General features: G+C 43.2%; 1 protein-coding gene across 4 annotated transcripts in view; it reads left to right on the plus strand.

Moving 5' to 3' along the window:
* Nucleotides 1-10,388: 10,388 nt before the first annotated feature.
* ddr1 (discoidin domain receptor tyrosine kinase 1) overlaps nucleotides 10,389-26,175 on the plus strand; it is a 34,421-nt gene continuing 18,634 nt past the window's right edge. For 2 of the 4 annotated variants that reach the window (XM_034553743.1, XM_034553746.1), the window contains exons 1-3: nucleotides 12,798-12,881; nucleotides 22,907-23,064; nucleotides 24,892-24,994. In XM_034553743.1, the coding sequence (XP_034409634.1) occupies nucleotides 12,880-12,881; nucleotides 22,907-23,064; nucleotides 24,892-24,994 (263 nt within the window). In that variant the 5' untranslated portion in view covers nucleotides 12,798-12,879. Of the gene's footprint in view, nucleotides 10,777-12,797; nucleotides 12,882-22,906; nucleotides 23,065-24,891; nucleotides 24,995-26,175 lie in introns of those variants that run through there. The other 2 variants (XM_034553745.1, XM_034553747.1) reach the window with 2 other exon arrangements.

Here is a 26,175-nt window from a genome sequence, read left to right on the forward strand (position 1 = left end):
CAATTAACAAGCTTGGTCTCTTATGCTATAATCATGTAAATGTTTAATTGCATATAAAACTGATGTTATGCTAAATGTTTGTGCATTTATCTGTTAGCACCTGTGATGACCAAGTGCTCGCCTGCCTTTAGCCCAATGCATCCTGGGAAAGGAATAGACTACAAACTAATGCATTGTTCAAAATTAAGCATATACGCTCCTGCAATAACAGTGTGCTTCATTTTGAAGACGACCATTACAAAGAATCACATGTTGTGTTATAAGCAATGCCTGAAGCACACTGCATGTGATTTATTTGCTCTCATACGAGGAAGAGCAAAGGGGAGACTTCAAAAGATGCTGCAGTGGGATACATTGTGTTTGCTTTGATTATACTTGTTTATCAAAGAACTTCCGATGTTCATGTTCATTCCACTGTCTGTCATGACTACATTTAATAAAACAGGGTGTGTATCGGAGAAAGCATTGTCCACTGCTTTAAGCAATTAACACCAATTAACACCTTTTCTAATGAAAATATGTCCATAGTCGTGTTAAAAATGCCCTTGAGATTTGAGTACTGTCTGTCATTGTCATTATGGGATGACTACTGACATTGTTTGTCCAATTATTCACACTCTTGACGCCTATTCAACCCTCAGCTATGATCTCATTATGTTTATCGTGACCCATTTGGCCCATTCATGAGCGAGCTGAGGCGGTTTGATGGTAATCACCACTGAGGACTGCCACAGTCAGGCTTTACGGGGTGGAAGTGGGTGGAGATCCTCCTCCTCTCACATCATTTGGATTCAGAGATGCTATTAGCTGACTAGATAAACTCAGAGCTAGAGCTCTAACTATGTTGTGACCATCAAACCTGTATGGCAATAATTACGGCCAGACAAAGACCTCAGATTTACTGGAGCATGACACCATCCATATCAAAACTGTTAATTAAGGTCTGCTGTGTTGAATGTCTTAGCTGCCATCCATCGGTTGTGCCAAAAAATGCCCATGTGGTTTGAATATGATCTTTTTTTTCTTCTTGGAAAGCTTTCTCATGACGCCATCAGGTTGTTGTGGGGACTCTTGTCCCTTCACAACCTCTTTTATTTGCCACATTCTTGCTCCCTATGTGACCCCCTAGCCAGCATGTGGGTGGGTGAGAGTGGGGGAGGCGTAATGAATTAGTTTCATATGAGAGCATGAGCATAAGCAGAGCTGGAAAATGTATTAGTCTGGTTTTATTCGGTCCCCTGGGCGCTGCACAAACACACATGCGGGCGAGAGAGAGAGAGAGAGTTGGTGGGAATTTGCAAAAAAATAATTATCACGAGGGAGAAAAACAATAGCCACAAGTGTATAAGCGTTTCCTTTAAAGACGAAAAACTAAGATAACATTTCCCAGCTGGCCTTACAGGGTCAACCAAACCGCAGTAGTCTCAGGAGTAAATTATAGTTCTAAGTGTCAGCTGGCAGGTACACCTGTGTGGTCACTAGAGGGCTATCAAAACCAGCTTTAGTATGAGTCTCTGGTGCAATTAATAGGCAGGTGAAGCAAGATGATTGTACACAGGCTTCTCATTTGTGGTGTTAATAGTGCGACTGTGCAGTATGTTTTACAACCCCATAAGAAAAGATGGGTCACAAACTATCATGAGGGTCAGCAGTGGAAGGAAAAGCGCTGTGATCAGCTAAATTAACAATCCAAAGTAAAAGCGCTCCTCTAGCAGTAACACGTCCCCTGTGACTGATACATCATATGACATTATGGGATAGTTGGAACAATGCATAAGCACTGTTGTACTGTTGCAGCTGTGTGGAGCTAGTTCAAACTACCTAATATACAGTCAGGTAGTTTAGTCCAGTGGTCCCAAACGGAGGGTTGAAACCTTCCAAAAGGTCACAAGGTAAACCTGAGGGGTCATGGGGGGATTGATGGGAGAGGAAAGACCAATGCAACTGTTCTGCTAGGAACATTTGTAATCTTTGTTTTATTATATTGTATAATACATCGTATGTTAAAAGATTAACATTATTTGACAATAAAACAAACTAGTCAATACAATACAAATCATTCAGCAGTTACTAAAGTACATTAAGTGGATATGTTTATAAAGGAAGTCCACAACATCCTGATGCTGTGCACCATGGACTTGTTGTTGTTGTTACAGTTAATGTAATGGAGTAAAAACTACAATATTTCCTTCTGAAATGTCGTGGAGCAGAAGTATTAAGTGTCAAAAAATAGAAAACAAAACAGTGCATTGAGTAAAGTTACTCAGTTATTTTCCACCACTGATGAGGGTTGAGTTATGTTGCATTCACAGATCACAGATCAGCTTTCAAACCTGCAGGGTTGTTGTTGACTCTACAAGTGTTCCTGGAGTTTGGACCCTGAGAAGTATGTGAAGTTGTGTTAGAAATCCTTATTCTGCTCACACACTTCCCACCCATGCATATACACACACACACACACACACACACACACACACACACACACACTGATTTAAAACTTGGGCAGTTGTCCCGGCTCTGAAGATTGGATGTCCGATGGATTTCTTTTCATGTTGGTTTCCACTGCAATCATCTACAGTGGTACTTTACTTATAACTTACTTTTAAGGTGCTAGTACTTAAGTTAAGTCTTTCCATTTCATGGCCTTACATTTGACTGAAACATATTTTCTTTTTATCTATCTTTTTTCTTGTTACTGGTAACCTTTTTAATTAAGATTTCACAAAATTAAAATATAATGTATCGCAGAGGTTCCCAACCTTTCTGGCATGTGGCCTCTTACAAAAGGGACCCCTTATCACAATAGCAGTTGCACAAACGAGAGGAGAATAAAGATTTATGCTCTTTTAAAGCTTTACTTTAAATAACTGTTCAAGACCAAAGGAGATGAAACTCTCCATTATTTCACAAAATAAAAAACATTAGAGAAAACTTTCTTTCTCATCAATCATCTCATATTTTTATCTTGTGACCCTTTGGAGGGCCTTGACCTCCAGGTTGGAAACAACTACAGCATATAGTTAGTTGCTAGCTGACCTCCACCAGCTACAACAGTAAGACATTCTTACACACTATTGCATCAGTTAATAATGTATAACACTGTGCCATATCAATATTCTGTTTAATATTACATTTTCATATTCCTATTTCATATGTGCAACCATTCAAACTGTCGACAATTATATTTTCTAATTAGTTTTTTACGGTTTATCTGATCTCATCTTCTCTTATAATGATAATGTCATAGATCATTAGAAATCACTAACAGGGGCCATTTTGTCTGCAGACTCTTTTACTTATAATGGAGTGTATTTATAATGTTTTATTGGTGCTTTTACTGAAGGGAAAATTATTTGAGTGGTTCTTCAACCACTGAAAATCAGTTTGAAAAGGCCATAGATTCTGAAGAATGTGAAAATTTAATTGAGGTTTTTGTTGGCAAAGTGCTGTTGACATCTATCGGTACAAACCTGCGTTAAAGGTGCCTTCAGTTCAAACCTTTCTCTGGCAGGCCATATGTATAAAAAGATCTATACTGGCTGCCATAAACAGAACAACTCGCCCAGGTGAACACCACACCTATATTTTGTGATAATGGCTCTGTAAACGGACCCAACAAAAGACAGCTGGTCAACGCTTGGCAAACCGTCCCAGCAGCATGTCATCATGAGGTAAACTCAGAAACAATATTTGCCACAGCAGGTATTCAACACACTGTGAACAGAGCAGCGTTCCCATATTCTTCCTGCAGAGGGTCACAATGTGGCAGCTGGGCTTGTTTGCTCAGTGGACTTGTATTTGAGTGCGGAAAAAGGCCTGCTCTCTGTGTGTCGTAGAGCTCTCTGTGTGCCGTAGAGCTCTCTGTGTGCCGTAGAGCTCTTTGTGTGACGTACAGCTCTCTGTGTGACGTAGAGCTCTCTGTGTGACGTAGAGCTCTCTGTGTGACGTAGAGCTCTCTGTGTGACGTAGAGCTCTCTGTGTGACGTAGAGCTCTCTGTGTGTCGTAGAGCTCTCTGTGTGCCGTAGAGCTCTCTGTGTGTCGTAGAGCTCTCTGTGTGACGTACAGCTCTCTGTGTGACGTAGAGCTCTCTGTGTGACGTAGAGCTCTCTGTGTGTCGTAGAGCTCTCTGTGTGTCGTAGAGCTCTCTGTGTGTCGTAGAGCTCTCTGTGTGCCGTAGAGCTCTCTGTGTGACGTAGAGCTCTCTGTGTGACGTAGAGCTCTCTGTGTGACGTAGAGCTCTCTGTGTGACGTACAGCTCTCTGTGTGTCGTAGAGCTCTCTGTGTGACATAGTGCTCTGTGTCACACAGAGAGCTCTCTGTGTGTCATAGAGCTCTATGTGTGTCGTAGAGCTCTCTGTGTCATAGAGCTCTATGTGTGTCGTAGAGCTCTCTGTGTGACGTAGAGCTCTCTGTGTCATAGAGCTCTATGTGTGTCGTAGAGCTCTCTGTGTGACGTAGAGCTCTCTGTGTCGTAGAGCTCTCTGTGTGACGTAGAGCTCTCTGTGTGACGTAGAGCTCTCTGTGTGACGTAGAGCTCTCTGTGACATAGAGCTCTCTGTGTGACGTAGAGCTCTCTGTGACATAGAGCTCTCTGTGTGTCGTAGAGCTCTCTGTGTGACGTAGAGCTCTCTGTGTGACGTAGAGCTCTCTGTGACATAGAGCTCTCTGTGTGTCGTAGAGCTCTCTGTGTCATAGAGCTCTCTGTGGGACGTGGAGCTCTCCAACACAAAAAGCACTGCCCATGCAAACTCAGTGGGATTCAGTATGTGACAGTTAAGTTATACTGTAAAATAGTGGCGGCTTTGTGTATTTTAACTGTTCCAATGATGTGTTGTACGTGTGTTTTTCTGCATGGTATAGCATAATGAGACCTCTTTGGTCACTAGCTTGTGTGTTTGTCTGTGACCCTGTTTGTGAGTTGGAGCCCATGTGTCAATAGGTATTTTTAGCACCACCTCTCACTGGATTGCAATGGCACTCATTCGCACCCCTTTGAGTCTCTAATACCCCCCCCCCCCCCCCCCCCCCCCCCAATCCGCCACAACATTCACTCTCACTAGAAGGACCCAGCAACAGTCTGCCTGAAAGGTTTTTTTTTGAAGTGAGAGAGTTTGAGATCCAGCAGTAGAGACGAGCAACAGATCAGACTTGGGTTACCACGGCAATGAAGCCCTCAAGCAAGGCGTTCAAAATTGCTCCAGTATATTAGATGAGTTTTGTTTCCCGTGGGCCTAGTCCAATTTGAATATTAATTAAATAACTAAAGGGTAGCTATAATTATATGTCTTTACACACATACACATTCACAGAGACCCTGGGTACATGACATGGCTGCTCAGCCAAGTTAAACTACTGTTTGAGCTGTGGAAAGGCTAACCATGTAATTGGTAGAGACAGCAGGGTGGAGGGCCAGATAAAGAAGATCAGAGCACATCCGATGGTGGTTATAGTGAGTAATTCCCAAAGCTCTATTGTTAGCAACACAGAGAGATTGGAGAAGAAAGGAAGGCCATTCATAACAGCTGGCTCCGACAGGTGAGGAGAGGAGAGGAGGGAAGGGGTGAGGAAAAGGGGAGAAAAATCCTGGAGGGGTAGTGTTTGAACAGAGGGCGACAGTTGTAGTTGAGCCTCCCAAATGCCATATCACAGGCTGTAGTCCACCACACTGTCAGATGTGTGTGTTCATGTGTACAGAGGGGGTTTCTTTGGGGGGGGGGGGGGGAACCTGACACCCAAAAAGAGTTGGCATCCCCCCTCTCTCCCCCTCCACGTCCAGCCATGAGGAAGAGGGGACACAAGTGTGCTGCTACAGCTGAGAGGGTCTCCAGGGACTCCTGATTGTGTGAGGGGTCATCTCCCCCCCCCCCACATACACCAACACCCGACAATCCCACTTCCCCTCAGCCTCACTCCCACTTCACCCTCTCTCTCCCCACATTCCCCTGACAACACTGAGCTCATCACACTTCCTGCTGCATGATGACACTCCATGCGGGATCGGATTTAGCCACGAGACACTTGACTAATAACTGCAGACAGGAAAACTAATTAATTAGGAGTAAAAGTATTTTCAGTGTATAAGCAATTTTTTAAAAGAGAAAGAAATGCTTGAAAATAGTGTCATTTCCTCTAACAACGTCATTAAAAATACAAAATACAAGCATAAGAGAACGTTTCATTGCTAGAGACCATTTTTGACTGAATGAGTTTTACATTCTGACTCCTCATTTACTGTATAGTGGTGCAAATGTGGGCGATGTTTTGCACTTTTTCTGTGTACTTCACTTACAGTAGTCTAATCACTGAGAAGTAGAATTGCAGTGAAAAACTGTAAGACAAAGACCATGAAATACCAGGCTGCTAATGTGTCTGTGCTCTGGTTCGGACTGAAATAATAACTTTTGGATGGATTGCCAAACAATTCTGTCTCTATCCTACAATCTATCCATATAACTTTGGGGATCCCCTGACTTTTAGCTCGAAGCATTGCCGTAACTAAGATAAAAACTGCTATCTTGGCTATAGAGACTCTTGGTCTTGTTGAGAAAATGTATCAACAATCTTAAATCCAAAAATAGAAAAACAAAATGGAACAAACAGAGAGGACAAAATAGGAGCTCTGTGGAAAAGGGAGAGGAGCTGACATGAGCGTTTTCCCCACCGAACACCTAAAACGAGACCTCATGGACTCCCTCACCCCCACCTAGGAACCTCTCCCTGAGGCAACGCTGACCTGTGACCCCTGACACCTCCACCGCTTCCAGATCCTCTCCAGGGACCAATCAGATAAAACCCGCCTTCGGCCTGTGACACGGATACTGACAGAGCGCAGACCAGTGAACAGACATGAGGGGGAAACACAGGGCTGCATGTGGAGTTGTGCTTTTACACAGACACACATTTACGCACACTTTGCACATGTATGTTTAAGTCAAACCTAAACCTGAAGTCACACTTATATGCAGTATTTTGTGGTAAAAGGAGCTGGTAGGCACTTTAGAGGTGTTGTTGACCATTGTCAATCAAAGACATTTATTGGTTTTAGATTTTCCAGTGAACAAGTTTCAGAGGGTATAGTATGCTCGGTGTTTGGTTTTCCACCGGTTCCCAACATACTGCAAGCTTCACATTCTGCAACTGATCAGTGTTGTCTGAACCGTGCTGCCCTGCACAGGTGTCAGACCATGAAAGGGGGTGGACAGGCTGTGTGTGTGTCTGTGTGTGTGTGTGCGTGTGTTTGGTGTGTGTGTGTGTGTATGTGTGTACGTGTATGTGTGTGTATATGTGTGTATGTGTATGTGTGTGTGTGGTGTGTGTGTGTGTCTGTGTGTGTGTGTGTGTGTGCGTGTGTTTGGTGTGTGTGTGTGTGTATGTGTGTATGTGTGTGTATATGTGTGTATGTGTATGTGTGTGTGTGTGTGTGTATGTGTGTGTGTGTGTGTGTGGTGTGTGTGTGTATGTGTGTGTGTGGTGTGTGTGTGTGTGTGTGGTGTGTGTGTGTAAATGTGTGTGTGTGTGTATATGTGTGTGTGTGTGTGTGTGTGTGTGTGTGGTGTGTGTGTGTGTGTTTTAAGATGCCTTTGAGTTGAACGCTACTATTTCAGATCTTGCTGTTTTTTCCCACAGTGTAAGAACGGTGATAAATTCAGTGTGTTTTCAAAATGACAGCCAATAGATCATCTGTCATCCCCCCCGAATAGTTTGGATGAAAATGGTAATTTCTGCTGAAATCAATAACCTTTTTCTGAAAAGTAAAGATTTTCTTTTAACACACTTTTCTGCCTGTTGAAACCCTCTTTTCTTCTACTTGACAGACTATTGATGTCCCTGGCAACTCATTTATGTGACCTTCTCTTTATCTTTCCTTACCCATAGCACATCATACTTTCTTGTCCTTGCTAACTCATAAGTGCTAAATAACTTGAACTTCTCTCTTTCTCTGTTTGTCTCTCTCTCTCATGGTGAATTCCTCACAGGATCAGACCTGCTTTTTATGCGCCACTGGTTTTCACTCAAAGTGAGAAGGAGTAGAAAGGGAGGAGGGAGAAAAGGGGGTTTAGTGAACAACACACTATCCTATGGTGGAACCGAGTATATATTTGGTGAAAAGGGAAAAAAATAAGTATGAAAAAAGGTCTGTGTTAAGTTAAAGTGAGATACACAGAGAATAGGAGCAGGGTAGAGAGGAAATCATCGAGAAAAAGATCATAATTTCTGCCGGGGGATTTGCAGTTGCCCGGACAACGAACAAAGCACAGCCAGTTGGACGATGTGCACGACAGAAAAGGCTGAATAGAGAAGGGAAAGGCTCAGTAGAGGGAACGATAGAGAGACAGAGATAGAAAGAGAAAGAGAGAGAGAGAGAGAGAGAGAGAGAGAAAGAGAGCGCTGAGAATGACTGCAATCAGCAGCAGTCTGGGAATCAGAGTGTCATGGATAATTACTCAGATATCCCCAATGATTTCTTCATCATCCCTTTAATTTTATTTTAAGCACATTTGTTTAGCATTATAGGATGACACGGTTTTGAAAAAAATATATCAATGCCTGTAAGAAACAGAAAACATTAATACATCACAATCACATTGCTAAAAAAAACTCTGCTTGCAAGATTAGTTTTTATGGACTGCAGGAGGGAGGCTTAACATTGAATCAGAGAGAGAGAGAGAGAGAACGAGAGAAAGAGAGAGAAAGAGCGAGAGAAAGAGCGAGAGAGAGAAAGAGAGAGAGAGAAGGGGAGAGAGGGAGTGATATGTTAATGATATGCAGGGAAAATAAGGCCAGGTAGGTAAAGGTCCAGCTAAAGTCCTTATAAACTCAAAGACTCTTGGAGAGGGAGGGAGGGTGAAAGGGTGAGGATGGGGAAGAGGAAAAAAAAAGTTAAGATTAATAACTTAAATTCATCAAATCTATTAAGAATTGACTGACAAACAAAATATATGTTTTATTTGTGTGCATGCAAATGCAGCTCATCCTGATTTTGTATTGTATTGTTCTCTTTCTGATTATGTTTTATTAGATTTGTTAAATTTTCATCGTAATATTGAATATATGATAAAATCACACATTGAAAACATGCAATAACGCACACATTTGTGTTACTTGTCAACAACAACTTTCTCTATTTTTAAATACATCAGGAGTGTAAGATGTGATCAGATCATTAACTTAAGTAAAAGTTGCAAAACCATACGTTAAAAATCCTAATCAAAAATGTTCTGAAGTTAAATTATAGAAATATTAGCAAAACATGTTCTTAAACTATCAAAAGTACTCATCATGCAGATGGCTGCTGTTTAGTATGTAAAATGTGAATGTGAAAACTAACTAGTAACTATAGCTGATAAATAAATGCATTGTAGTGAAACGTGACTTTGACGCATGGCATGAAACCATCACATGAAACCACCTACTATCAAAGGATTTGTGAAATAATGTGCACACAGACACACACACATGCACACACACAGACACACACACACACACACACACACACACACACACACACACACAGTACATTTATAAACACACACCAAAGTAAACATTAGGCAGCAGAGAAAGTATCTGTGTTCCCTGTGCCTCTTTCTCCACGGTGGAGCTCAGATTGAGGTAAATGACCTTTACTGCTGATTGAGCGCCAGCTAAAGTTTCCCTCATCTCAGTCGGAAAAGTACCAACATACTGTAACTCCTACACAGAGGGTTTTTTTCTGCCTTTGTGTGTCTGATTGGTTCAACTTTTGATGTAATTCAGCATAAACATACACACATGTCTCTCTTTTAAAACAAGAATTGACATTTCACTCCTGCTTTGCCTCGGGGTCCCATATCAACAACTCTCCTGCTTCCAGCTCCATTGCTACGTTTTACTGCAAACCCTTCAATCTGAGTCATTATAGCCCAAGGGCAGTAATGGTATACAGTTACACCAGCAATACTCTGTAATAAAGTTTCCTTTAGAGGTAAATACCAAGGCAGAAGATTGTGGGTCTACATGTAATGGCCCAGGCCAGATGCTGATAGGCAGGACCAATAATTCAAGTTTACATGATCAAATAATCCGTTTTGAAACAGCGGAGCAACATCGTGCTACACGCGAATGGTTAACAAGGTGAAAGCACTCCGCGTGCTGCTGTATCACATGTCATATTCCACAAATCTCAGTGTTGCTGCAACAAAGGAACTCCCTTCGCCCCCAAAGGCTCCTCGTTGAATTTCATTCTCCAGTGTCGTTAAGGTAACAGATCCCGCCCACGGGGAGATCTGATTGGATCGCGTGCCTGCTGGAATATTCAATCAGGCACCTTGCTCGGAGACGTGATTGGACACAGCCGGTGCAGTTATGTAAATGAGCACCTGGTGGCGCCTGCTGGCCGGAGCTGCTGAGCCCGGACTGAGGCTGAAGCTGACGGGGCTCAGACTCAGAGAGGGACGGAGGCGCAGGGACCCTGGACGGCAACTCACTTTAAAAACAACAACAACAACAACAACAACATTCTCCCTCATTGTCGGAAGATTTTAAAAACAATATTATCTCCCAGGAGTGTCCAGGGGAAGTCAGGCTGCGGGTTTTAACATCAGCACGCGCTCCGCAGTTTTCGGATAATTTCTTGTTTTCCGAGTTTGGCCAGAGGTCGTTCACTGCCCCGGAGCCCCGCGTGGATTATTCAGTGGACTTGCGTGTTGTTCAGTACAGAACACACCTTTACTTCGTCAAACACGGACTTCGTCTACAAGTTTGGACTGCTGTCAACGCACACCTCTCGTGTCTTTTAGGTAAGTACCGACAAACTCCACCAGGACCTTCACGTGTTTCTTCTCCGCGCACTTTACTCCACAAGAAGCGGCTATAATAACATTGCAGAGGATATTTCTGTGTCTGTCTGTCTGTGTGTCTGTCTGTCTGTCTGTCTGTCTGTCTGACTGTCTGTGTGTCTGACTGTCTGTGTGTCTGACTGTGTGTGTCTGACTGTGTGTGTCTGACTGTGTCTGTCTGTCTGTGTGTCTGACTGTCTGTGTGTCTGACTGTGTGTGTCTGACTGTGTGTGTCTGTCTGTGTGTCTGACTGTGTGTGTGTCTGTCTGTGTGTCTGACTGTGTGTGTGTCTGTCTGTGTGTCTGACTGTGTGTGTGTCTGTCTGTGTGTCTGACTGTCTGTGTGTCTGACTGTGTGTGTCTGTCTGTGTGTCTGACTGTGTGTGTCTGTCTGTGTGTCTGACTGTGTGTGTGTCTGTCTGTGTGTCTGACTGTGTGTGTGTCTGTCTGTGTGTCTGACTGTGTGTGTGTCTGTCTGTGTGTCTGACTGTGTGTGTCTGTCTGTGTGTCTGACTGTGTGTGTCTGTCTGTGTTTCTGACTGTGTGTGTCTGTCTGTGTGTCTGTCTGTGTGTCTGACTGTGTGTGTGTCTGTCTGTGTGTCTGACTGTGTGTGTCTGTCTGTGTGTCTGACTGTGTGTGTGTGTGTCTGTCTGTGTGTCTGACTGTGTGTGTGTCTGACTGTGTGTGTGTCTGTCTGTGTGTCTGACTGTGTGTGTGTCTGTCTGTGTGTCTGACTGTGGCGTGGCGTCTTCAAGTCTCGGTGTGAGGCGGGCACGCAGCGCTGGACGCTGGCCACGAGCTGCCGGGTAGCGCACATATGCGGTGTAACGTTGCGCACATTTGTGTGGCAGATGCCTGGTGGCATTTGCCTTCTGCGTAGCTCAAATAATCTGCCAGTGAGCACCATGGTCTACACCCACTGAGGACTGCAACATCTAGCTCAACGTGGCTCCTTTGCAGCAGAGGAAAACTTATCCAGAGTCCTGATTGCTTTCAGGATCTTCATACTAGACTTTTTATTTATTCAGTTGGCCATGTCTGATGGCCACATGTCTCTCACACTGAGATGATGGTTTGGTTGAGGTGTCACCACCAGTCCAAGTCTTTCGTGACACTGTTGAACTCGTTCTTCGCAAGCTTCACATTGCACCTTTTTTTTTTTTTATTCAAACACAAAAAAACCCCTCACAAGTCAAACAAAAGTATTTCTCCTTGGCCGGCACAGCTTTAAAACCGCAGCAGCAGCCTTGATGAATGGTGCAGTGAAGTGTTTAATGTTAAGACCTTGAAGCATCCAGGTGGTGGTCATCACACCCACCATCAACCCATGTGACCTCACAGCACCCCAGGTGACCTCCAATAAGGCCATCCGCTCAAGGTTTCATTCACATTTTGTGTTTTTTATGAGCCAGAAGAAAGGGGCGGTGAGAGTGAATTAAACATGTGGCTCAATGATTCTCATCTTCTCTGTGAATGAGATGGCGCAGCAGTCAAGAAAAAGATGCTGTGCTCGGAAACTGCATATCTTCAGCTTTCTGCCTCACTTATGACAGAAAGAGAGAGGAGAACATGTGGGTGAGATTGCGTGTGTTACTGTTGCCTGCTTGTTCCTGTGTGTTTGTGCACGCCTTAGTGCTTGCAGATGGCAGAGGCGGAGGGGGCCTGATGGAGGAGTTAACAACGGGCTTTAGTGGGTGTGCAGTGCAGCGGACAGTCAAAACACAAACTGTAGATGTGGGTAGTTTGTTGGCCGGGCAGTCCAGAGGAGGTGTAGCATTGTTGATGTGTTGGGAGGAGGACGTGGGAGTGCCTGTGCTGTTTGCCAATAGATAGAGGCAATACAAGGCAATTCCACCAAAGGCAGGGGCATAAAGTGAGGAGGAGCCCTCAGTGTGGATACAGTCACTCACAGCAAACTGCCGGATCCCTGTCTAATGGGCATCTGGCCGCTGAGTCTCCATCAGCATCCCACGAGAGCCGTTGGCCCTGCATAGCTGCTTTTTATCAGCTGTGCAGTCCAGCAGAGGAGACGCAGAACACATCAAATAGCTGGATAGCCCAGTTATGTGAGTATAATTGCGCAGGCACACACTTGGGGAACAGTTCTTTCTATTGATTTGTATGCGTCTTGGCAGGCATAAGAGAAAATGACATTAATTGCATAATGTGATTTGTGGAGAGGCATGTACAGCACAAAGTCATTTGTCTGACAGTGTCTGGGAAATGGCTGTTTATTTTGTTGTTCGGTCCTCAGATCCTGGGGAAAAAAAAGTCTTGGAAAGATGTTTTTTATGTTCAAAACAAGAAATAATTAACGAGTTTTCTTTGCGGTTTTGCATTATTGCTGGTGGTTTATTCCCACAAAATACACACCAGATGCAGGCCTATGTACACAAAGACGGACCAAAAGAACGATTTGGTCTCCACAAGGAGAACACTGGTTTGTGTAGTCTGGTCGATCATTGACCTCAGCCTGTTGTCCTCCCATCTGCGTCATTGTTTGGGCGGCAGCCATGCTTTGTGACTTTGTCTTTCTGGTTGTTGACCATTCTGAAAAGACTTTTTAGCAGGTGGGTCGGAATCCCAAACCCAAAGACGTATCCCCTGCAATAACAGTGCATGTTTTCCACAGTTGCCTGATCTTTATGGCGATGTGGCTCGTTAATCACATCAAGGAGTACAATGATGATAATGGTGCTTTCCATCCAGAAGAGCGGCCTTTTACTTCTCTGAGAACGATCATGTGTTAGACAGCAAATTCTGTGCTTGCTTGTAATTGGCTCCCGACAGACCGATCGAGGCAATTGTAAGAATTAATTTAAGTCCAGAGACACAACACAGCCCCCCCCCCCCCCCCCCCCCCCCCACACACACACATCATCTCTAAAGTTCCCAGCAAATGGGAAATGAAACCAATTGATGGCAGGACTCAACTGTCCACCCTGTTTTTCTAAACTAATTTCCTCTCAAGTCTAGACAGATGGACTTTTCAATTGCTTTGTGTGTGTGTGTGGTCACATGCAGAGCGAGCTTGACGAGACTGTGAAACAACCTTGTGCAGTAATGGGTGGTGACACTTCAAAGCGAGACCCTGGGTGTTTTTGGGCTTTAGTTGTCTCAAATCTCTATTTGATTTGCACTCCGTGAATCTCCGTCACTGAAGTCTTACCTTCTTTCAGATCAGGCCTCAATCCCTCACTGACACCCGGCATAATTGATCACTCTGATCATCTGTCTCTCGCTCTACGTGCAGCTCTTCATCATATATCTCCTCATTCCCTTTGAAGCAGCACTAGATGTTTCATTTATCTTCCTCCTCCCCCTCCTTCCTCTGCTCATCCATCCCCCCCTCAGCCTCCCTTCTCCTCTCGTCCCTGTGGGTCTCCTCATTTATCTGTTTGTGCTTCCTGTTGGGGGTGCCCTGCTGATATAACAGTGTTGCTGCTTGGATGTAAGCAAACTGGGGTTATATTTTGTCTGCTGAGGTCTTCACAGAATTTGTCACACTATTTTATCAAAGTATCTCAGGACCGTGGCTTGATGCCTCATGTTGGCTCAGAAACCTGCAAATATGGCCACAAAATGTGGCCTGAATTGGAGGTGCTAAATGTGTATGCGATGAAAAGTACAAGAATGTAGAAGCAGGTAAGTAACAATTGTTGTTATGGTGTAATTTCGCAACTGCATTACATGTTTATGACTCCTAAATAATAAAATCCTCATTAAAAAAGTTGCCTAGTGCTTTAGCATTGCACTTCTGTACTTTGTTGGACATTTTAAAAGGACAAAAAAAGTTTAACCATTAGATATGGTCTTTTCTTTCCATTTATTTGTTCTTGATGTGGGTGTGTTAACTGTTATCCTGATGGCAGCTGATGTAGCCTTGAGCATTGATTAGGAGTGACCTACCGAGGTCTGATAAGTCTCTCTCCGAAGCCTCAAACTTGTTTTCACATATGCAGCAGATCTCCCTGTGTCTGTTAACACACTTTGATTTCGAACAAAATGGTGACATCCCCCTTTAAATCATATGAGGTTAAGTTAATGATCTAATAAGTGAAGGGTGCTAATACTGAACCCTGTGAGCTGAAACCAACCGTGGAGTTCTTTCTCACGTCTCACAACTGGCAGTTGAAGTTATCGTTTCCGGAAAAAACAGACAAGCTCTGTCAAACTTAAAAGCTGGTGTGCGTGCTCGGTTCGCTCCTAACTCCTTCTTATCATGTTCTTTTTTTTATCAGTCATCTCTATTTGAATCCTCACACTCAGTCGTGAACTGCGAGCACACCAGGCCTCTCGTGGCTCAGAATATAACTAATAATTACTAAGTGCTTCTGGCAAAGTAGGTGCTTTTGAAACCTTGTTGGAACATGGAAGAAAATTGTGTTAAACATCAAAGGTGAAATTCTCTTCATATATATGTCTTCTCTTCGTATGATGAATTTGAATTGTAATGAAATCCACGCTGAGTGGGGCGGGCCTGTCTGTCTTTCCCTCCCATGGGTTGGAAAAGCATATTAGCATCAGGAAACTGTTGTGTGATGTGTAATTTAGCTCTTTTTAGGAGGCTTTCTGCTGGGAGGTGTGTGTGTGTGTGTGTGTGTGTGTGTGTGTGTGTGTGTGTGTGTGTGTGTGTGTGTGTGTGTGTGTGTGTGTGTGTGTGTGTGTGTGTGTGTGTGTGTGTGTGTGTGTGTGTGTGTGTGTGTGTGTGTGTGTGTGTGTGTGTGTGTGTGTGTGTGTGTGTGTGTGTGTGTGTGTGTGTGTGTGTGTGTGTGTGTGTGTGTGTGTGTGTGTGTGTGTGTGTGTGTGTGTGTGTGTGTGTGTGTGTGTGTGTGTGTGTGTGTGTGTGTGTGTGTGTGTGTGTGTGTGTGTGTGTGTGTGTGTGTGTGTGTGTGTGTGTGTGTGTGTGTGTGTGTGTGTGTGTGTGTGTGTGTGTGTGTGTGTGTGTGTGTGTGTGTGTGAGCCCAGACTCCATATTAATCAGGTCACAACTTTTTACATCCACATTTTCTTTTATGTGTTGTATTTTTCAGTTTCCTCATGCCCTGCAGTAGCTAGACATTGAACAGCTCAAAGACTTCTTGAAATCTTTTCTCTCTACTAGAGGGCTGAGTTCGGCATGACTGCTTTTCACACTTTGACTCTAAAATGCTGAGTCTCATTGAACTCATTCCTGTTTGACCTGATCTCTATGGTTTCTCTCCAGTTCCACTCCAGGCCATCCCTGCTTCTTTCCCTCCCCCTTTTCAATAGCTGCTCGCTGGATTGATAATTCTCACCCTCTTGTGGGCAAAGAGTTGCCTTTTGTCTCGTGCTCGCGCTGTCGTTCTGAGTCTTTTCGTTCGGTTACTGGAGGAAACCTTTCTCCACCGTGACATTCTTCTCTCTGTCGTCCTGTATCTCTTTCGCAGGCCGTTTTCTCTCCGCCCATTGTTAGAGTAGCACTGTGCTGCCACATGCCTCCCCTTTCTCCTTTCACCCCATCCTCCCCTCTGCTTCTCACTTGCTCTCTGACAGGTGGCAGTGAGACTTTGCAAATTGAATTCAGGGAATTGGGCTGCGTTGGTCGTCACACTGCAGCCCTAAGTAGGTTTTTGGTTCTGTCAAACTAGAACCAAACGCATACACTCTGCTGTCATATTAACATGCTAATGCTGCCACGTACCTGCTAGATTCTCATTATAATTTTTATACACACGCTTCAACTCAGGTCAAACTCTGAACTAATTTCCCCTCTGTAGTGGTGAAGGCTCATTTTCATGCAGCGGCGTGAAACTCTTAACTTCTAACTTTTTTAGCATGGTGAGCATGGTCTTTCATTAACTCACTTTCACTAGAAAGTGAAATGCCACTCCTTTCATTCCAAATGCATTATGCGGAGACAAAAACAGAGCTCAGAACAGTTAAACTACATGCACCGACAAGTATGAAGCTCCAAGCCCTGAGAACCAAAACCGTTTTCCAGTTGCCGTCAATCAAAAACCAGTTTTCCAAAAGAACTTGTACACCATCTTCTCCTGTTTTGTCCTTTGCATGCACAGGGAGAGGACTCCACTCTTTGATTCAGCTAATGAACCGCCGACTGATTGCCAGAGGGGCTCACAGGGCCTTCGCTTAGTGGTCTTTACCTGGGTGCAGCTTTTTGATTTGTAGACAAACCTGCAATGTACACCTTTTTCTCAAGCTCTTAATTGGAACAGAGGTTGGACAAATTGTCTGCCAAAAGTGAACATTACCAGAACAAATATGCAAGGCAAGTGTATTTGTATAGCACATTTCAACATCAGGGCAATTCAAAGTGCTTCACATAAAACCATTAAAAGCATCAAAGCATTGCTCTGAGAGCTGTGGAACATTGTGTGCAGGATGCAGAAGAGGTTCTGGATCAGCTGTATACTGCAGAAAAGCATTTAGACACCTATTTTGTTAAGTCAAGACCCATATGCTTTGTGCATTTATAGTTTTGAATCATTTTAAACATTAAGCCTGTGTAAAGCTAATACTCAGGAAAGACAAGGAACTCATGATGGGAACTGGATTGTTGTAACCATATTTGAGATTTGAAACAGTCTGATATAGGGGCTGATACTTTAAATATCACATAAACCTCTTTGATAAGGATTCCTTGAATATGTTTATTAAAGATTTGTGTCCACTATTTGTACTTCCCAGAACATTTTACAGTTAAAGTAAAATACTTCTTACCTGTTCGGACTTGTATATCGGCAATATGCCATATCAGTTGATATATTGTTCTAGCTCTGAACAGTATCTACAACAAACATGTACAATATGACCATACAGATTATCCAACTCCATTAGGCTCCTACATAATCAAGTCTTTTAACTGTCTTTGGTATGGCCTCTGTGATCTTGAATAAATGTGAATATTATGTGAATTACATCCATTATAAACATGTCAAATCAAGTTCCTACCATAGTGTTTCTTTACGGGCCCAACAAGTGTTTCTGGCTACAAGTTGGCCGTATTGCTTTGTCTCCACGCTTTACACCACACAATGGTTGTATGGCCGCTGTTGATGAAAGCATTCTTCGTTTGCCAGACCAGCCGAGAGTAATCAGTCATCATTTGTCTCTGTCCACCATGCAGATATGCTCAGCACTGCTGCAACTCAGCGGCCGAGTGGACCTGCTTCCAAGTTTAAAGCAGGCAGCGAAAAGGGAGAAGACTGAAGTTCGATTTCAGCTTCAGGATGCCAATTTCTTCACCTGTTTTTGCACTCCCCGTCCCGTGAGGCTCTGCTCATGTGCTAGAGTAATCCGGTGTTGGCTTGTTAATTAGATTTGTTATGACCCGTGTTGTTGCGCAGCACTACTCCTGCTTTGTCTGTGTGTTCTGAACTGGGCATTTGTGGGAGGAAGCTGAGCTGTCTTAATGAGTCACATGAGGTTCAGCACAACTTGACTTTTCCGTGCTTCCTTTGCTGTTTCATTGTGATTCACCGCCTCTTTCAGTCAACCTTTAGTCACATGGCACACTTTCTCCTTCTCCTGTTGCTGCGGTTTAATTAGTTTTTCTGACTCGGCCACCGTTGCTGCCTTCTCCTTCATCTCCCATTATTCTGTTTAAGTGACTCAGCCATACTTCCTCAACCTCTGGTACAACTCAGGAAGATCAGATTCCACTGTCGTGACTGGCACTTCCTTGTATAGTTGAATATTGTGACGCGCAGCTGTACAATTTGATGACTAGCATGTGATCAGCACTATGACTAATAGCAGGGCATATCAGACTTTCCCTGTAGCTTCCTGACATCATGGATAATTTGTCAGTGGAGGTAATTATTATAAGTGCACCTTACCTTACTTTTCAGTTTTAAGAGCTCTTAGTTGCCGTCCTCAGTAGGGGAGTAGTTTCCTTGTTTCCCTGTTTCCTTGCTTAGTGAAGAAAATATTGCACAAAGTGGAATTTTTATATTTTACGAAAGCAAGCTAAAGAAAATTCATTCAATATGAAAAAAGTAACCCCATGGACCGATTGGTGCAGCCAAACATGCCTGCCTTTTCCACTTTCAACATTGTATGATTTAGCTCTGATATAAACTAGGATTTATTGGCTACAGCCTGATTTTTAGACTATTTTAAAAGCCTCCTTACATATTTTAAAAATGCATTAACAACTGTAAATAAGCGGTGTGTCCTCGTAGATGGTATAACTGTTTATTTTTTGCCATATCCAGACTGTTTACTCTTATTGTGAACAGATTATTGCTAAATTAAGACTAGACATGTACTTAAATGTCACTTTTCAACCTCGAATAACCTTAATTTAAACCATCTATGCAACATATTTTCTATGTCAAATTGCTCAGTGAGTTAGTGTGTCTTTTAGTAATAACAAGGACACGGTGGCCCCTCAGGGATCAGCAACAAGACTGTTTACCATCCAATCCATCAAATGGCCTTGTTTCAAACTGTTGTGGAGTTTGAGGATTAATCCACGCTTCCTACTCTCCAGGGCTCAGAGGGTAGTGGTGCGTATGATCTCACCAGCATCCTCACACGCTGATGGAAGTCCAACACAAAGAGCTCACTACGTTGAGCAGCCCAGCGGCCTTTAGTCATGCGTAACTGATGCAGCGTGTCACTGTTCTGTGGCTGTGACTGGAGACTCCACACAGGTCTGTGAATGGACAAAATGCCTTTCATCACTGCTGACTATTTTCCAAAAGATTAAATACAGTCTTCTAGATACATTTTGTACCATGTATGGAGCAACTGGTTTCACCTTGCACATAAAACATACTTATGGTAGGTAATTCATCACAGTAAGCATGAGGTATCAGCATTAAGTGATCCTCACATATGCAGTTGAGAGAAGAGTGAGTCTACAGCTATGGCTCTGTCAGGATGGACTACTTGGGCACAGAGTTGCTTGGAGGAAAATGCTATGCTAAGCATATGCTAACATGCTCACAGTGACGAGGCTACCATGCTGATGTTTAGCAGGTAACTTTTACCATGCTCACCTTGTTTGCATGCTAACATTTCCTTATCTGTACTATAATCTGTAGACAAAGTACAGTTGGGGCTGATAGGACTGTTGGTTTAACAGGTTGTGGGAAGGTTAAGTGACTACATTTCATTCTGTGGGGGACGTGAACGTATGCACCAAATTTCACAGCACTCCATCTTTATAGTTTTTTAGATATTTCAGTCAAGACGAGGGCTGGACACTCCTCCAACATTTCAAGTTGCAAAGAATCATGTCATTCAAATGATTTGTTCTTCTAAAACCAATCATTGTTAAAAGCATATTGTAAGTTTGCTCATTTCTGACTTGTATATTGCAGCAGCTCTCTTGAGTCTCAGATGTTGATTATGTTGCCGTAATAAAAAAGAAGTGGACTAAATAATGAATGTGATTGATTACCCTAGGTTTCAAGCAAGATTATTCTCTACTGTACTAAAACAGTCTTAAACTAATGGCTGTATGGAATATAAAGGCCAATAGTTATGACATTCTCTGGAGCGATCTAAAGCAAATACAGTTTGGCATTTTAATTGGCTATGCGAACCAACCTGAATACGATCCTTTAGGTCACTTTGGACCGGCTTCATTATACAACTGGAAAGAATAACGAATGCAAACATTTGGTTCCAACACGAGGGGCTTTCTAGAAAAGACACTAACCAGTGCCAAAGCAGTCCTGCCAGTTTTTCACTGACTAAATCTAATTATAGAGACTCTGGCGAACTGTTTTTAATGATGCAATGACTGCTAACTACAAGCGTTTTCCAGTGTGTTGCTCTGCTCTTGACTCTTGTCAGTTGCGTTTTGTCGTGCGGGACAGAAACAGCAGCTGCTCATAAGTATTCATTAGTCCTGCGTATGGATTAGCGGATACAAAATGTTAATGTGTAGAATGGGCTCCACACGGCTGCCTCCTCCAGCACAGAGCAGGTCCTCCTGCCTCTCTCTGAGCACTAACCACAGCTGTCCGACACCACTTGACTGTGGCCACTTTTTGTCCTGCTCGCCAAAGCATTTGTCTGGCAGATTTTCTTTGTCTCTGAAATAATAAAAGGATATTTCCCCTTTTCATTGACAAAACGGTGATGAGACGCTGTCGAGGATAATGTTTGTTGACAACGGAGTGATTGTTATGGTGATTACCTCAAATTTGTGGCCCCCAGTCATCCGATTTTCAGTTCTCATTTTGCACACGCAGCTTAGTCCTGTGAGCTCCATATTTCAGCATTTGGGCATCTGGCATACTTGCACACATAGTTAGTCATTTGGACAACATGTTTTTCTGCTAAATTTCAGCCTATTTCCTTTCCCTACTTGAACATATGAACTATGTATGGGTTTCGTCGTGTCTCCCGTTCAGGACAGCTGCACTGGCTGGATATCCCTGAGATCTCCTCTGTGTACACACACACACACACACACACACACACACACACACACACACACACACACACACACACAAAGGCCGTAAGTCACCCTCTCCACACCACCTCCCTCCTCCTAAACACACACACACACACTGTACCCATGTCATCACTGCTCTGGTTCCACTGTCTCCGCCCTGTTGTTCCTGAGCTAACTCTACGTTACTATTCACTCTGTTTCCATACATTCCCCCTCCCTGACTCCCTCAACGACTACCCCCCCACACCCTACCTCTCCCCTCCAATCTTCTGTCACTACAGCTGTGTGTCAGCTGTCGGCCTGTCCCAGTCTAGTCGGATAGATGAAGCCGAAACACAGAGGGTCTACAGGGAAGACAGCCTGGCCTCTCTGTCTCTCCCAGCTGTCACTCCCAGTTCAGCCTTCCACTTATCATGAGGTTTCTTTCCTTCCCTCTTGCTTCCCCACTGGTCGTCTTCCTTGAACACATCTCAAAAGTAAAGGGTTAAAAGCAGCATATTAATGTGCTTATTTCTTTCACATATTCTGCATTACATATTGCGCACCCTACGTTATTTTGAAAATATGAGTTTGCCACTGCAGGTACATCTAGCTTAAACTAATTAAGTCTAATACAACAGTCTTGTAATATAATCCTACCTTCATGAAGATTATAATGTTCAGTTTTAGTTGAAACTGTTGAGAGATGTTGATTAAACCTCTGATCATTTTGGAGGCTGTAGTTTGTTGCTTCATTGAATTGTTGAGTTATACTGAGAAATGTTGCTATTATTTCGTCCATCCCATTTATATTGGTGAGGATGACCTACATTTAGAAACACCTCTTTGTATAGCACACTTCAAATGCATCACAAACTACAGCCTTGGTAATGATCATTAGTTGAATCCCCCCTCTCACATTATAACCGTCATGAAGGTAGGATTGCATCACAGGACTGCTGTATTAGACTGCAAAAGTCTTAATGTACCTAATAAACTGAGTTTCTTCAAATTCACTCAACATCATATCCAAAATGTCTGTGACGTGGTTATGAGCAAGTCATTTGTTTTGCTCTAACCTAACCCTATGTTTACACCTCCATTAACACAAAATACGTTGGTTGTCATCTGTCACTCATTGGCTTTCATTTCTCTAATCTTCGCAGCTTCATTTGTTTTATTTATTCCAAACAAGCATCTCCGACCGGGTGCTTCAAATTATACTCTGTGCCATAGAGAAGGAATACGAAATTCTCTGGGAGTAAATGGAGTCTGCTAATTATACCATCTTCAATTAACTGTTTTTACCCATTCTAAAGGCAGCAACGTATTATTATTTCACCGCATTTTGCTGCCAGAGAGAAAAACACATTGGTGTGTGAAAGTGGCCTTTGTTATATGGCTCTGCTTGCTCCACTGAGGTTTGATCCATTGCTGAGCTCGGCATGCAAAGTGTAAAATAATGACTTTGAGATATGCTATGTGCTTTAGACTAAGAGGATTTGATTGAGGGAGTTAACGATGGAGAAAGTGAGCCAGGAGCTCAACAGCCTCAGGCTAGAGAGTAAATGTGTGTGTTTGTTTGTGTGTCTGTGCATAATTAATATGCAGGCGTGAAATTAAAATCATTTGTGGTTTGATGTTGGTCGGTACAAACACAGAGAAGAATCCTAAAGTGGATGTAAATTTTAAATATCTATTTTTCTGCGACAGGTATGCCATTGGACATCAGTGCGTCTCCGGACAGGTAACCAGGTGTGCTGCTGCTGTCATGGCCTTGCCAACCCTGCGGCTGTTTCCTGTCACCTTGGTCACAGTCCTGGTGGCGCTGGTGTCGTCTTCTGGGGACAATGAGTGGGACTTTAACCCAGGTAAGATGTTGTGTACACACAAAGAGAAAATTTAAATTGGTGATGGATGAACTCAAATGCTGTGTTTTTTTTTTTTTTTCTTTTATTTGACTGTTCTTCCCAAAAGGAATGCCACATTTAAAATGCAGTAGGCACGTTTTTACACGTTTTTATTACCACAAACTCAAGCCCTTCCCCTCTTTTTACCCCTCGCGTCCACGGGGCACAGCCATCGTCCGTCCTGCTGCGCCGACATTCTCCTCACATTCTCAGCTCAGTAAGGCTCATTCTCTGTCCGCTATCAACAGGCTATCCTGTGTCCTCTCCCTGTCTGCCAGCCAGTTGTGTCGTGTGTAATGGGAGAATGAGAACGCTAGCCCCCCCCTCCCTTTCTGCTTGCCAAGACCGCTAATGCACAGGCCGCTCATGAAAGTGTCAGTCAAAATGTCGGGGGAGGGAGGGTGTAAGCAGAAGGGGCCGACTTTCTGCCTGCAGCAGCTAGACTGTAAATGTGACTAGGCTGCAAATATTTATCATTATTTTAAGGTTTTTTTTCTTTTAACTGTTAATCGCTTTGATAATATTTGAGAAACTGGATCCATCAAATGTTTGGATTTATAAATCTCATATGATTAGTAGATCATCCTAATCGGAGGTAAAACAATTACTGTATTAATCAATTAGTCAATCAACAACAACGTTTTTAGGCATGTTAGCAGCATAGCGCTTGTGATTGTGATCCTGTCTGTTGAGCTGCCAATTGATTTATTGACTATTCATGTGTGCTCAATTAATCTGGATTAGATTGATGGAAAAGAAACGGTTGGAGATGGATGAACACATTGTGGGACGACATACACAATTTGAAACAGAATCAATATTGACAGTAAACAGGAAAGTTAGGTGTGTGGGCTAAAAGTTAGTAAAAAAAAAAAGGTGTGTGTGGGGGGGGGGGGGGTTGTCATTCAGCCCGACATTCCTGTTCGCTGACTCAATGACAGAAACTGAGTTAGATGCCCACCCACCTCTTTCTGTCAGCCTCCCCTCCATATCACTGTCACTCAGTACCCCTTTCCACTCTAGCACTACCTAACCCCTCCTCCTCATGACTGACTTTAGAGCGGATAGCTGGGTTGTTGGGTAATCCCTGCCTGGGACCACACTATCTGGAGCATTTGATAATGCTGCTGCTGGATCCAGTCAGAGCCGATATCTGAGACCTGTTCTTTCATTTGCCCTTGGTTTCTTTCTCTTTTGTTCTGTTCCTGCATACTCCCCGAGCAGTGGTAACCGTAACAGGGGCTGTGCAGGATCGCTGGAGCCCTGAGGAGGTGGCTTTGTGTGGGGAGAAATAAAGAAAACAGGAAAGGTGTAGTCTGAGACGACAGGTCACGGTATCTCACAGGAGACACTGGATACACTGTCTTCAGATGAATTTTAATGACTATCTTTGCTGTTGTCACTTTTGACAGGACAAAAGGGGATTCACAGGAATAAGTGAAGCAAAGCGCTGCCATTACGTTTCACATGAACTCACTAGTACATAATCTCCCCGAGAGATTCTGTAATGAAATAACAGGACAGGAACATTTCTTGTTTGGTATTTTTTTTTCTTCCTCCTCTCGCTGTCCGTTTGGGTTATGAAGCCTAAAGTCCGGAAGTTTTCTTAGAGATGACATAACAACTTTATGCTCCGTGACCAATAATGGCTGCTGACTGTCTTCTGGAAATATTAAGTTTCCCTTGGACAAGTTCTCCATACGAATGAGAATGTTGCTCATGTGTCTCTCTCCCACTTTCTCTTTATCGCTCTTTCTTTCTCTCTTTCCCTCAATCTTTCCCCCGCAGCTCAGTGTCGTTACGCCCTCGGGATGGAGGATGGCGCCATCCCAGACTCTGACATCACTGCCTCCAGCGCCTGGTCAGACTCTACTGAGGCCAAACATGGAAGGTAGGAAGTGTGTGTGAGAGGTAGAAAGTACATTACTCCCACCACAGTAATCAAGTGGACTTTTCTCTTACTGTACTTTGCATGGTTACAGTCTGAAAACTATAATTCTGCTTTAAAAGTAGCTTGTCATCAGGCTGATCCCACCCAGCGCCCCTGCTTCCCTGTTGCACCTGTAACCACACCCCAAAGTGATGTCACGGTGTACCGTGTACACGTCTCTGTCACTGCAGCGAAGTGACGTATGCTTCCCTTGGCGGTCCGCCAAAAGCACTTGGAGCTGGTGATAACTTGCTATGTTTTGTTTTAATAAAGATTAAGTTTCATTTAAAGGACAATATCGTTTTGGCTTTCATTCGCTTTGGGATAATGCAGTGGAGACTTTTCAAATCAGTTTGTAATTAAACTGCATGGCCATGAATGTACCATTAAGGCAGACTGGTTTACTATAATGGTTTACAACTCAAGTAAGTTTCAAGAGTGTGCTAATTGGTGTTCATACTATCCAGATTTCTAAAGCTTAGCATCATGGTTTGTAAAACGATGAGCAGTGATGTAAAGTTATTGGTAGTAAATAGACTAAAACAAGCAAAACCACAGATAAAGCCCTTTGAGTTTGGCTTGAAACCTTTCAGTCGGTTAACAGAGCGTCTTACATAGAAAACATAATTGATGCATAGTTGTTGGATGGTACTTGATGGGGTTTATTTATTTCATAGCCTGGTCCCAGATCTTTGAATCACTGCGCACATTTGTTCAGCACTTTATATTCAGTAGAATACGTGATATGTAACAAAATTATAATTCGCTCTGATTTATTTACTTTATTAGTGTTGACATTAAAACAGTACGAGTTTGAATGTCACATTGGCCACTTTTAGACAGAGTGGCTGTCAAATGAGCTACGATTGTACTGAACTGTAAGCGTTAAGTGGAGTAACAGGAGAAATGACACAAACACATGTCGCTGTGGACTAATGGGTTTGTCTGCATGCTTTTATCTTTAGTCTGTTTGCACCACGCTTAAGTAATTTGTCCAAGGTCTAATAAAGGATCATGACAAAAGATGATAGTGTGCCTTTGTAAAACCTACTGGGTTGTTGTATTCCCACTGTCTGCCTGGCAAGTGAGGTTGGATATATGAGAGCCAAGTCAGGACCACTACATACTTAAGTCGTGCATTT

The sequence above is a fragment of the Cyclopterus lumpus genome, chromosome 16 (assembly GCF_009769545.1).
Source record: "Cyclopterus lumpus isolate fCycLum1 chromosome 16, fCycLum1.pri, whole genome shotgun sequence".
Lineage (NCBI taxonomy): Eukaryota > Metazoa > Chordata > Actinopteri > Perciformes > Cyclopteridae > Cyclopterus > Cyclopterus lumpus.